The 13,962-nt window shown below is 46.2% G+C and overlaps 1 protein-coding gene across 4 annotated transcripts in view; it reads left to right on the top strand.

Annotated features, from left to right (window-relative positions):
• DENND5B (DENN domain containing 5B) overlaps positions 1-13,962 on the top strand; it is a 189,130-nt gene that overhangs the window by 149,991 nt on the left and 25,177 nt on the right. For all 4 annotated transcript variants that reach the window (XM_075940597.1, XM_075940587.1, XM_075940572.1 and 1 more), the window contains one exon: positions 3,032-3,113. In XM_075940597.1, coding sequence (XP_075796712.1) covers positions 3,032-3,113 — 82 coding nt within the window. The remainder of the gene's footprint in view (positions 1-3,031; positions 3,114-13,962) is intronic.

Genomic DNA, 13,962 nt, shown 5'->3' on the forward strand with positions numbered 1-13,962 from the left:
TCTTCTGGATTCTCTCTTGACTTCCATGATTTTTCAGAGATGATAGCTAAAGGCTCAGATACCTCCTCTGTCAGCTCCTTGAGTATTCTAGGATGCATTTCATCAGTCCCTGGTGACTTGCAGACCTCTAACTTTTCTAAGTGATTTTTAACTTTTTTCTTTTATTTTAACTTCTAAACCTACCTCATTTCCACTGGCATTCATTATGTTAGGCATCCCGTCACCATCCATCTTCTTGATGAAAACTGAAACAAAGAAGTCATTAAGTACCTCTGCCTTTTTCAAGTTTCCTGTTATTGTTTCTCCCTCTTGATTGAGCAATGGGCCTATCCTGTCCTTGGTCTTCCTCTTGCTTCTAATATATTTGTAGACGGTCATCTTGTTACCCTTTATGCCTCTGACTAGATTGAGCTCATTTTGTTCCTTTGTCTTTCTAATTTTTCCCCTGTATACCTGTGTTTGCTTACATTCATCCTTTGTAATTTGACCTAGTTTCCACTTTTTATACAACTCCTTTTTGATTTTTAGATCATATAAGATGATCCACGGTGGTCGGTCTCCTGCCATACATTCTATCTTTCCTATGTAGTGGAATAGTTTGCTTTTGGGCCCTTATGTCCCTTTGAAAACTGTATGATGGATACCATTTGTAAAACACAATAGAATCCTGTACACACTGTGACAATGCACACACTGAACACATGAGATCACGCTGCACGGAGCACACTCTTGTGTGGAATGTCACTAAAAAGGCATGGAAGTATAGAATAAATGCATAATGGCAAGTCCCCCTTAAAATCTTATGTAAGTGAAGAGAGGAACATCTCATTTGTCTGACTCAGTGATTCAATAATTGAGACATCGTGCCTTTGTACATTTCTGGCAGATGATTAAATTGTGTGTTCGAGAGGTGATTAGCATAGCTTTTTGAGGTTTGCATTCTTTTACCAATATCTACTAAAATTGCATACATGCAGATAAAATCTGTTAAGTTATAGCTATTTGGAAATATTTATTGAGATCTTAAGATGAATTAACTTACTGCGTTTCTGCATAAAGGACTTAAAAAAAACAAAAAAAACCATAGCATTGAATCATCCATGCAAGACCAGAGCTAGCGGTACGAACTCTCATCAGTTTGTGAAGTGTATATCTGTAATCTAAGAAGTTGTTGTATGTCTTACTAAATATAGCACTGCATGCCCCTGTCTGACTAATGGACAGCTACCAAACAATCTATCTGGCACAAATAAATTCTAGAGTGCAAAATATGTAATGGCAAAGTAGTCAGATTAGAATATTAGAGTGCAGAAACGCCTGACATTCTTGAAGTAAAACAAGCATATTAGATACCCTTTAAATTTGTCAAGTGGGTTTGTTTGAGATTTCTGTTAAGATACTTTTATCAAGGCCTCATAGAACAGATTTACATATATATTCCATAGGCAGAGGAGGCGGCATTCCATGAATCATCTGAAATCTCTAAGTGAAGTCTTGGATTAATTTTTAAAAAGTGACCTAGATCTACTATATATTTGAGAGAATTTGTCCATCTATATGTTTGCTCAAGAACTCCTCTTAAACCATAAGAGCTTAGACCACCAAATTTGGTGTATACCTTCTTCTTACCATCATTTAAAGCAATGCAAAGGTTTGGCTATACCAGGAAAATGATATGTTCCTGGAATGGGATTCTTCTTACAAAAACATACAGAAGAGAGAATTGCCAGGAAGGTGAAAAGGGCTGGCTGGGAGCATACTTCCCCCTCTCCTCGGGACTGCCCCAGCCATGAGCCGCCCACCTCTCAAACTCTTTATGGAGGAGGGGAGGGCTGAAGCTCCCCTCTCCCTGATTCATACAGGAACATTGCTGGCTGTTCCTTTTTGTCAGGGAGCCAAGAGAAAGTGCAGAGTTTGTGGCATTCCTCAGTCTGTCTGGGGAGCACAGGGGCAGATGAACAGGGACCTGCCCCAACCAGGGGGACATGCGCCCCTCTTCTGGCTGTGCCTGTTGGAGCTGCAGTGGCCATGAAGAGATGCTTCTCACCTGCCCACAAGCTGTTGCTATGAGACAGGGCTAGGGTAGCCCTCTCTCCAGGGTAGCATGCATACTGAAACCCTCATCCCCACCACAGAGCAATTATTTAAATGAAGGGGGGAAAAAATGAGTTAAGGAACTAAGCAGTGTCAGGTAAATTTTCTCGTAATGCATAATGTGGAAACAGACAAACTGGAAAACACTTTGCCAGGCCATATTCCTGAAACTGCACATAACTGTTGCAGTTCTTTAGTACTGTAGGATTTCTATTACAGATGTGTACATTAATATACAGGTCGTACCTCCCTTAACCAAAACTCACTGGTCTAGCAACATCTGTGGTCCGGCATGGACCATGGATGTTCCTGGACCACAGAGCCCAGGAAGAGGGAGGTCTGGTGGCGGGCAGGAGCGCTGGCAATTGAGCCAGGAGCCCAGAGTGTGGAGGCGGGGGGACGATGGACGGCATGGCAGGGAATTCTAGCTCCAGCAGAGCTTTCTAGCCCCCGTGGCCGGGGAGTTCTAGCCTGACCGCAGCCATGGACCTCCAGCCTCGGCCAGCGAACTCCAACCCCAGCAGCAGCCAGGGAGCTCTGACCACAGAGCTCCGGCCTTGTTCTGGCTCCAGTGGTCGGGAAACTCCAGCCCCAGTGGCAGCCAGGGACCTCTAGTCCGAGCCACGGAGCTCCGGCTCCGTCCCTCCACTCCTGCTGCAGAACTCTGGCTGCGGAGCTCTGCCCTGGCTGTGCAGTTTTGGCCATGGCACTGTGATCCTAGCAGTAACGGGGCCAGGGACAGCCCTGCAGGCTGAGGCAGCTGTGAGGGCAGGCTGGAGCCCTAGCCCAGTAGCAGCATGGCCATGACAGAAGGGACCAGTCAAGTCCCCAGGGTGCTGGACCAGTGAGGTCCAACCTGTACTACAAACTATCATCACTTTTTAATCTCTTAATATTATCTTTTTTTTTTTTTTTTTTTCCCCCCCCCCCAATATAGTTGCCCTTGGCCCGGAAAGAAGGAAGTCTGACACAGGAATTACCTTACCTACATTGAGAGTCTCACTTATCCATGATATGAGGTACAGTATCTTACCCTTATAATGACCTTAAGGAGCATTAGACAGATTCCATTAACACAAATGCTTTGGATTTATTTGGGTTAAGTAGAATTCATCATCCCTACTATGAAAGGACCACATACTCACTCACATCTGTGTGGCTTACCGTCTAAAAAACTGCTGCATAAGTCACATATGTCACAAAGCCATGGAATCCATGACAATCCTGAAGCCTTATTCCTCATGTAAAACTTTTTAGTAGAGCAAAATATTATAATTTTACATAGATCTGCTGAAATACCAGCTATAGCATTTTATTTGTTGAAGCAGGAAAACCTAAGATGGCCAAAGAAAAAGAAACTAGAATCCAGATGGGCATACAAAATCTGTCCATAATGGTTGATCTGTATTAATTTCTAAATAGGTAGGTATTTCATTAAAATTGCTATTGAAAAGGTAATGAGATTTTGAAAACCTATATTGAGCCAAGCACAAAGTTTAATGATTGCTCTCAATGAAATATAATTCCAGAAATATTGTTTCATCAGGAAGACTAGAGTAAAAAGATACAGAAAATTGTATGGCATCTATGGTTTTTTAAATGCAAATTATAACTATTATGAAACAAATGTTTTGTAAGAAAATTAGTCAGCTGATCCAAAATAACCATAGTACAGTAAAACTCCAATTGTCCGGCATCCAGTGGTCCGGCACTCCTGATAGTCCGGCACCAACTGGAATCCAGAAGTGCTCCAGCCGGCCGGACAATTGGAGCTGCTCCGTGCCGCTTTCCCAAGTCTGCTGCTGCCGCTGCTGAAACAGACCAGTGGCGGACTTGGGGAAGAGGCTCAGAGCAGCTAGGGTGCTGCCCGGTTGGTCCCGCAGCACCGCCCCTCACCCCCCTGCTCGGCAGCACCCCAGCTGCTCTGCTCTGCTACGCGCTGCTGCCACTGCTGAAACTGACGAGCGGCAGACTTGGGGAAGCCAGGGACAGAGCAGCTGGGGTGCTCCTAGGTTGGTCCTTCAGCGCTATTCAGGTGAGGGGCAGCACTGTGGGACCAACCCAGCAGCACCCAGGCTGCGCTGCCCCGCCACTTCCCCAAGTCACTGCTGCCACTTGCAGCCCCGGCTGGTCTGTCGCCCGCAGCTGCGCGGGGCTTCACCCCTTCCCCCCCCCCCCCTTCATAGCCCCCCTTCCGAAGTACCTCTTGATACTCCGGCATATCTGATAATCCAGCACCCACTGGGTCCCAAAGGTGGTGGATTATCGGAAGTTTACTGTAGTAATTTTATGGAATAGTTTATAAAATCAGTGGTCCCCAACGCAGTGCCCACGGGTCAGCCAAAGGCCATTCTTGCACCCCGGGTGGCAGCCCCAAAAGGTTGGGGACCACTGGTTTATATACTGATGGTTTAAAGAAACTGAAACTATATTAAATGAGTTGGGGGCTTGATTGACACTGAGGATTAGTAATAAGATTTAAGACTTTTCATTGCTAAGTGACTAGCTCAATTTTAATTCAGGTTGGTAGTGACCACGAGTTACCATTTAATGACAATTAGTCCTAGTCTTCTCTGTAAATAAATGAATCATGTCATTACTACTGCTGACTAGAAGCCTGGTTAATGTGTTCAGAAACTCATTGTTGACTGGGCCAGGCAGATACTGTACTACCTCCAGACCATAGTTCAGGTACACTGACATAAACCATGTGGGGGGTGCAGCTTAGCAGCTTCCATGCTCGCTATTGTACCTATTCAGTCAATAAATAATGGGCTTTAGTCTCCAGGGCTCTCAAGCCAGCATCTTTCACAGATGCAGAATTTACATACATTGTGAGAGCACATATTGGGCATGAACACTTAAACAATCGCTTCTTATCAAGAGGGATCCTCTGTGCAGATGAGAAGATAGCGCTGTCTCCATGGTTCATGCAGTCTTTGGCTTCTCTGTAGACACAGTCAACAAAGTTGTTAGTTTCTACCCTTTTGTGGTGGTCGGCATTTCTGATGTGGACATCTGTCACTGGGATTAGGATGGAGACCAAATAACTCTATTTATTCAATACTAGACAAAGCATGTGCAGGCTTTTTTTACAGCTGAACCTGTTTCACTGTTCTAATTGCTCAGTTGATTAATAATTTAATCTTTCTCTGGAGAGAGAAAGAGAGAGAGTGTCAAAGTAAATTTTATATCCCTAGCAATGAGGGTTTTAATTGCTTTAAACAGGAGATATTTCTGACCAAATCTATGAATAATAAAGATTACAGAGAGAATTCTTTCTAACAAGAGTAGATTTGAACATGACTTATCAGATCTTGACCTGAGAATACAGTTGCTGCTTGTACATTCTTTAAATGGATCTCAGGATGGTGCTGAGTTGTTAATTACTATTGGAATTCTACTTTATGCTCTTTGTGGATTGTCGCCTATCCAATACATTTCTTAGTAGAAAGTACCGGTAGTAAAAGGTAGTCGAATTTAGTTTCAAGGACAGTAGTCCAACAAACATCCCTTATCTTCTGGAAGATTTGCTCATTGACTAATCTTTGGCAGGTCAGTTGCTTTTTTTAAAATCATCAACTAGTCAACAAGTCCTGAAATAAGCCCGGTCATGGTTACCATGTGTCTTTTATGTTACTGAAAGGAACTTCAAATCCATGCCGCTGGTGTTTGGCCAGGTATAAACTGGCCTTGTGGGACAACTGTTAAGCAACTGATTACATGGTAACAAGTATCAGAAGGGTAGCCGTGTTAGTCTGAATCTGCATAAACAACGAGAAGTCCTGTGGCTCTTTATAGATTAAGAGATTTATTGGAGCATAAGCTTTCATGAGAAAAGACCCACTTGCATCTGACAAAGTGGATTTTTGCCCACGAAAGCTTATGCGCGATTAAATCTGTTAGTCTGTAACAGGCATGCCAAACTCGAAGCCTACTGAGGGCTGTACAAATGAAAACTGATAGCTTTCAGGGCCACCAAAGAAAATGTACTTTATCAGAAAGTCATAATTATTTATTATTATTAGATGATGTTTTAGGTATATTTTATAATTTTTTCAAGTCTTGTTTTAATATAATACAATAATTTGATGTATAAAATTATTTACTCATATAAAATGATTTTTAATTTAAATATAAATTTAAGGTACTTTTTATTTTTTATGAGATACATAACTTGTTCTGTTGAAATAAATTGCAAAAATTTGACACATTTATTGATATAAAATTAATATATGTTTTGTGATTTTTATTTGGGAATAAATAAATAACCCAAAATATTAACAGAATAACCCCCTCCTCTTCCCCAGAGCCAGGCATTCCCATACCCCTGTTCTAAACCAATCCCCCTCTACTCCCCCAGAGCCAGGCACCCCCAACCTAATGCCTCTTCCCTTCCCCAGAGCCAGGCCTTCCCCAGCTTAATGCCTCCCCTCTCCCTCACAGCCAGGCACTCACAGCCCTCCCACCCCCCATACCTAATACCTGGGTCCTGGAGTCACCGTTGCAGCTGCCACACATTTCTTCCTCAGGCACTCTGGGGCAGCATGAGCACAGCAGCCTAGCTGGCTGTGAGCACGTGCTGGGTGCAGAGCAGCCCTGGCCATGAGCAGTCTCACTCATACATTTTTAGGGAAAAAGGAAGGAAATTTAAGGTGGTTAGAAATCGAAGTACAGATGCCACAATATAAAGCCATCCAGTTAGCACTTGAAATGGAAAGATTTACTGCATTACTGTGCTGTAGAACAATTTTGCTTAATCTTTTTGAGACCACGGTACACCACACAATTTTTTTTATGCGGAACACTATGAAAATTTTCTTCAAAAAAAATTTGTCGGACAAAAAAAGATGAAAAACAAAGAAGTAACAAAAACAAAGAGGTCGCAGCACACCTGTGAGTTATTCATGGAACACCAGTGTTCTGCAGAACATAGTTTAAGAAACACTGCTCTAGAAGGGTCTCGCTCATAGTAAAGTTTGGAAGCTCATAGAGAACAAGAAGGCTGGGAGGTTCCAAGCAGTGATTCCTAAGGGAATGCATTCTTTTGGGGTGTTAGGGACTGCTCACTCTTACTGCCCGTTGTAACCAACCTTCTGATGTTTTACTGAGAGTGTTAGTGTCAGAAAAGTACAGTAGCCAAGAATATAAAAAGATGGCATGATGATGGTTTTCCTGGAGCACTGCCACCGATTTACAGAAAGAGGAAGAAAACCAAAGTGTCTTGCGGAGTGTTTCCCAGTCCATGTAAAAAACAAGATGGAGTGGGGTATTGGCTAACTGCATTCATCTGGCAAAAACATGGTAGTAGCAATACAGATTACCAAGGGACTAATAAAAATGCTTTCCAGTAGTGAGATGATGTAACTTTGTCAAAATAACACATTTCATCTTGCCTACAGTACATAATTAACTTGTTTCATGACTTGTGTGTAGTGTTATATCCATGTCAGTCCCAGGATATTGGATACAAGCTGAGTGAGGTAATGTCTGTTATTGGACCAACTTCAGTTATTACCTCACCCACCTTGTCTCTTGTTTCACTATTGTTATAGTAGAGTGCAAGGAATATTGACTGTACGCTTGGTGGGTATGGTGTTTTACAAAGAAAAAAAAGAAAAGGTGGTGCCAGCAAAGAGGGTTCATTTTCAAATGAAGCCCCCCTGCGCCCCTGAAAATGGCCCTTTCCTCCTGGCTCCTTGTACTCATGGAGGCAGGGGAGCTGTCCGGTGCCGCCATTAAAGATGGAGTATTAAAGATGGCTTCGGCCGGCGGGGACCTGATGTGGCCAAAAAGCCTCTAAACGCGTTTTCTTAAAGGGGCAGGGTTTTTTTTTTTTTTTTTTTTTAAATAAACCCTGGATCTTCATGCTGGATCTACTGATATCTTGGCTCTTTGCCCAGAATGGGTTGGCCACCCCTGACATAGGTGTTTGTCTACATTTAGGTCTGTTAACCAGGCTGGATTAAGAAAGGGGCTTTAGGGGCTGCAGCCCAGAGCCTTGGGCTAAGGGGGAGCCTGTAAAAAGGATCTTCGGGCTGCCAAGGGTCCAGATCGGTTTATGAGGCCCCATTATCTTGAGGGATTGGTCTGCAGGCATTAAAGGCCATGAGTATGATCTGGCCCTGCTGTGTTGGGGTAAAGAAGAGGTGTATCCACACCACAAGAGATTTCAGGCTAATGGGAGCTGGGGGTAAGGTGGGGTCTACAGGGCAGCTCAAGCCACCCTAAACTGCCTGCTTTCCCTCCCCCAAACAGGAGCTGCCCCAGATAAGCACTCTGTACCCCAAAACCCTTCCCCAGCCCTGAGCCCCCCCGATACTCTATCTCCTAGACCCCACACTCCAGCCCTGAGCCTGCTCTAGTACCCAAATTCCTGCCCAGGCCCTACACCCCCACCCCAGCCTCCTATCCTGGAGCCACACTCCAAACCCCGTAACCCTCCCCAAAGCCCTTACTCCCAGTTGGAGCCCTCACCCCACTCTCCTGCCTCAACCACCTCTCCTGCACTCTGAACTCCTCATTTTTGGGCCCACCCTGGAGTCTAGGGAGCCACACAAAGTCTAATAGCCTTGGGCTCCCAGAATAGTAAATCCAGCCCAGTCTGTTAAGTTGGCAAACATGGAAGGGGTCAGTGACTATTACAAGGGGTTCAAGTACAAGAGATCTGGAATAGAAACAGGCTTGTTGTACAAGATGAGGGAGATTATTTCAGGCATAGGAGGCAGCATGGTTAGTATTGCATCTTCCCCTCCCCCCTCCAAATAGCAACAGGGCTGACTAATGAAAGCATGACCTTGTTGCTTGCTGTATTGCTTGAATCATGTGATTCCTTCCTACTCCATGGAAAAAAATATTTGAAGCAAAATCCCCCTTCAACTTCTGTCCACCCAGGAATATACACAAGCATATTTGGTCATACCACATGCTAATGGCCAGAGGATAAATTCAGTCTAACCTATGTAACCCTCCAACGAGCTTACCTTAATTAGTTGCTTGACTACACACAAAGCTTTATGCTGAAGTAAAAAAGAGGGATAATTGTAGAAGTCGTGTGGCACTAAGGGCGTGGTTTCACATGCAGACTTGTGGCAACGGTGCTGTAGTGAAGACACTCCTATGCTGATGGGAGACCATCTCCTGTCTGCACAGTTAATCCATCTCCCCAGGAGGGAGAAGCACTAGCATCCGTTTAGTGCTCATAGGCACGGGAACTAAGTACAAAGAGTGCAATAGTGCCCAGAGTCCTGGCTGCTGCCTCGTGTGCTGCTGGCTCCCCACCGGGGCATCAAGCTGCTGCCCCTCGCTCCAGAGGTCTGCTACTGGCTCCGCACTCAGGGTCCTGGCTGCTGGCCCAGTGCACGGGAGTGCTTTGTGGCCAGCCCTGTTCCCCAGATCCCAGCTGTTTGCTCCTGGCCTCCAGCTGCGGGGGAGGATGTCAGCATCCCCACTCTTAAAATGTTACCACACCACGGGTAGTGTTGTCTGCAAATGGGAGGCACGTGGGGGTTGGTCAGTATAATTGCCATCACTCGGGTGCAGACTTCTCACAGCGCTGCAAGATGTAGTAGTCATAGTGATACCACTCTGTAGCGTAGATCTGGCCTAAGTCTACTAATGGCAAATAGATTAAGCAGTGCCCTAAGTATTGCCTGCTTTGATCTTTGATAGTTAAAAGGTTATGTAAACAACTTAGAATATTCAGCCTTGCTTTCTTTCACTTTGAACAATGTGATGGCTATTGCAGGTGTTCAATATTGTGTCCACTGCAGCCTTTGCTCAAAGTTGCCATTTAAAAATAATAGGGAGACAGACAACAGCAAGAAGCAATTTTCAAATGTGTTTTGCTTTACAAAGAGTCTGTGCACCATTAATGGCATATATTTAGAGAACTGTTGCTAGAGGATAGGTTGCTGGATTGAGAGTCAGGTGCTGTTGTTTCTTTTCCCAGCTCTGCCACTGCCTACTGTGACACCTTGAGCGTTTCTCTTCGCCTCTGTTTGCCTCTTTCTACTCCCATTCTTTTTTTTTTTTAATCTGCTTGGATTGTAAGCACTTCAGAGGAAGGACCCTCTCACTGTGTTTAGACAGCGCCTAGCCCTTAACCTGAGTTGAGGATTCCAGGCCATACCACTACCATCAATTGATTTATAGTAAACCCAAGTTAGTGTAAAAAAGTAGGTTCTCCCCCCCCCCCCCCCCCCCCCGAAATGTTGTTACATAGGACAGAAGCCATTACTGTTTGGTGTTTTCCTCACAACAGTGGAAATGAGTACAGGCAGTCCCCGGGTTACGTACAAGATAGGGACTATAGGTTTGTTCTTCAGTTGAATTTGTATGTAAGTCGGAACTGGCTCCAGATTCAGCTGCTGCCACTGAAACTGACCAGGGACTGACGACAGGAAGCTGGAAGCAGAGTTGCTCTGCCCCCAGCTTCCTGGAATCAGCCTGATCAGTTTCAACAGCTGCTGAATCTGGAGCCTGGGGCAGAACAGCTGGGGCGCTGCCCGGTAGGTTCCCACAGAGCCAACCCGGCAGCACCCCAGCTGCTCTATCCGAGGCGTTCCGCAACAAAAGCCTGGTCTGCTGGGGGGGGGGCGCGCACTAGCTGCGCCCCCTCCCCCCCAGCAGACCAGGGAGACCCGAGCAAAGCCGCACAGGTGGAGGGACCCTGCTGCCCGTGCGGCTTTGCTCCGGTCTCCCTGGGGTACTGGGGGGAGTCCTCCCCCAGCAGACCAGGGGGACAGGAACAAAGCCGCCCAGGCGGTGGGGGTCCCGCTGCCTGGGCGGCTTTGCTCCCGGGCAAACGAGCAAAGCCGCCCAGGCGGCGGCTTTGCTCGGGTGTCCCTGGTCTGCTGGGGGGGTCCAGCGGCTTTGCTGGACCCCCCCCCAGCAGACCAGGGAGACCGGGAGAAGCTTTGTGTAATTATTTTTTATTTATTTATTTATTTATTTATTTATTTATATATATATTATATATATATATATATATATAATATATATATAATATAATATAATAAAAAAATATACACACCCCACTTTTTAACTTACCAAAATAAGTTGTAAGAACTATTCACATTACAGCAGGTGCAAATGAAATAAATAGGTAGCAAAGTCCACAGTTGTTCTGCAGTGCTGGTTACAAGTTTCCTTTGTTAGCACTGATAATGATTACTGAGCCTTTTTGTTTTTTAGGTAAGCTGCATGTTTTTCAAGTGTGCAATCTATGCAAATCCCTGAACAGATGTCTGGTTCTGCACCAGAAATAGACAGCTGTGAGGTAGGCAGGGAGAATAAATTAGTGTTTAGGTACCTCCCTCTTAGAATATATTCTTTTCCTAAGAGAAAATTCAATTTAGTGTTTCCTATTGCAGATAAGTTAAAATGAGCAGGAGGGTGGGGGGTCGGAAATGTTGTGCTTTAATCTTATCTCAGAAGACTTTAAATAACAGCAGAGTGTGCCTCAACATGATGTGGAGTAGTGATGTGTCCCTCCTGTTGCTCAATTCTCTCGAAGCCCTAACAGCTAGCTGTCAGAGTCTGATCCAAAGAAGGGGTTTGCCTCACACAGTGCTTACCAGCTCCAGGACAGGGTTCTCTGTTGTGATTCAACTGGCACACGTCAGTGCTGAAAAAGGGAAGCAATGACTTAGTGGAAGACAAGAACACACGTGTAACTATAGTCTGCTTTTGCAGACAGGTGGGGAGTTATAATTAATCAGACTGTAAAATCTTAGTACACTTGTAGACTTTGGTCTATGCTAGCAACTTACATTGCTAGGATGGGGCTACTTAACTTTGGAAAACCTGGAGGCCACAATGCTACTCACAGCCCATGCTGAGGGCCACAACTTAAGTGTGGTTGCATGTACATGCAAATATATATGCAAATAGCTTTTCACACTGACGGGCACGAATACAAAAATTAAGGCAAGACTACACAACACGGAGTCAGTTGTGCTGATGTTAATTAAATGCAATATTTACCCGATTTCCACCCATACGACAGCACTTTTAATGAGCAATGACAGTCCAGGAATTGAACTATTAAAATGCATATCAACAGGAGACCATTATGTTGACTACTTTTTTGTTTTGGCTCCCACCCACAGGCCGCGTGTTGAGCCTTGTGTAAACCCAAACTGCCGCGGGCCACAAACAATGGTATGCGGGCCACGGGCCATGTGTTGAGTAGCCCTGGCTTCGGGGAAGAAAATACACACCCTGAGCAATGCAGCTATTCCAATCTCGCCATTGCTGTAGTCAGTGCTGTGTGACAGGGAGGCCTTCTCCATTTGGCATAGCTACCAGCTCTTGGGGGAGATGGAGTACTTTTGCCAATGGGAGGGAGAAGCCATACTCTCATTGTAGGTAGGGGCAGATTACAAGGTGGTAATAAAGAGACTATACTAGTCAGCATAATAAGCAGCAGTTATAGCACAACTTGATAAAACAGGGTTTTTTTTGGAGTAAATGTTGTCAAGTTTCCTAGCTCGGCGCATTTTTGTAGAGCAAAAATCAGGTGCTATGTGAGTTAGAAAGCAGGTGTTAACAAAGCTCAGTTCAGTCTTAGTTGATGAAGCTTAGAGACTTACTCAAAGGGATGGAGCTGTGTTAATTGCCTGTGCACTTAACATGCAAGTTGAGTGAAAATTAACAAGTTCGCAGCTACTTTTTCCATGCACTGAGAAGCACTACAGGCAGTCCCCGGGTTACGTACAAGATAGGGACTATAGGTTTGTTCTTAACTTGAATTTGTATGTAAGTCGGAACTGGCTCCAGATTCAGCCACTGCTGCTGAAACTGACCAGGGGATGACTACAGGAAGCTGGAGGCAGAATTGCTCTGCCCCCAGCTTCCTGGAATCAGCCACTGATCAGTTTCAACAGCGGCTGAATCTCGAGGCTGGGACAGAACATCTGGGCTGCCAGGTAGGTCCCTGCAGGACCAACCCGGCAGCACCCCAGCTGCTCTACCCCAGGGTCCACAACAAAAGCCTGGTCTGCTGGGGGGGGGGGCGCACTAGCTGCGCTCTCCCCCCCCCCCTCCCCAGCAGACCAGGGACACGGGGAGCAAAGCCGCAGCGGTGGCGGGATGCCGCGCCTCTGAGGCTTTGCTCTGGCAAAGCCTCAGAGGTGCGGGGCCCGCAGCCACTGCGGCTTTGTTCCCAGTGCCTCTGGTCTGCTGGGGACTGTCTCCAGCAGACCAGGGACACCAGGAGCAAAGCCTCAGAGGCGCGGGACTCCGCTGCCGCTGCGGCTTTGCTCCCAGTGTCCTTGGTCTGCTGGAGACGGTCCCCAGCAGACCAGAGGCACCGGGAGCAAAGCCGCAGCGGCGGCGGGGTGCCGTGCCTTTGAGGCTTTGCCACAGCAAAGCCTCAGAGGCGCAGGACCCCTCCGCCTCCCCGGCTTTGCTTCGGGTGTCCCTGGTCTGCTGGAGACGGTCCCCAGCAGACCAGAGGCACCGGGAGCAAAGTGGCAGCGGTGGCAGTGTGCTGCGCCTCCCCAGGTTTGCCACAGCAAAGCCTCAGAGGTGCGGGACCCCTCCGCCTCCCCGGCTTTGCTCCGGGTGTCCCTGGTCTGCTGGAGACGGTCCCCAGCAGACCAGGGGCACCCGGAGCAGCTTTTCTCGCCCCGGAGGTCGAGGTGGTGGGACCGCTGCGCTCTGGGTGGTCCCGCTGCCTACGAACTCCGGGGCAAGAAAGCCCCGTTCGTAAGTGCGGATCCAACATAAGTCGGATCCGCGTAACTCGGGGACTGCCTGTTTTCATTTTTCCTAGTCATTATTTCTTTTTAAAGGCTGCAATCAGCCACGGCAGGGTTTTTTTTCTATTCTAAAGTTGCGTATATTATAGACTTTGCAGCCTCT

This window comes from Pelodiscus sinensis, chromosome 1 (assembly GCF_049634645.1).
Source record: "Pelodiscus sinensis isolate JC-2024 chromosome 1, ASM4963464v1, whole genome shotgun sequence".
Lineage (NCBI taxonomy): Eukaryota > Metazoa > Chordata > Testudines > Trionychidae > Pelodiscus > Pelodiscus sinensis.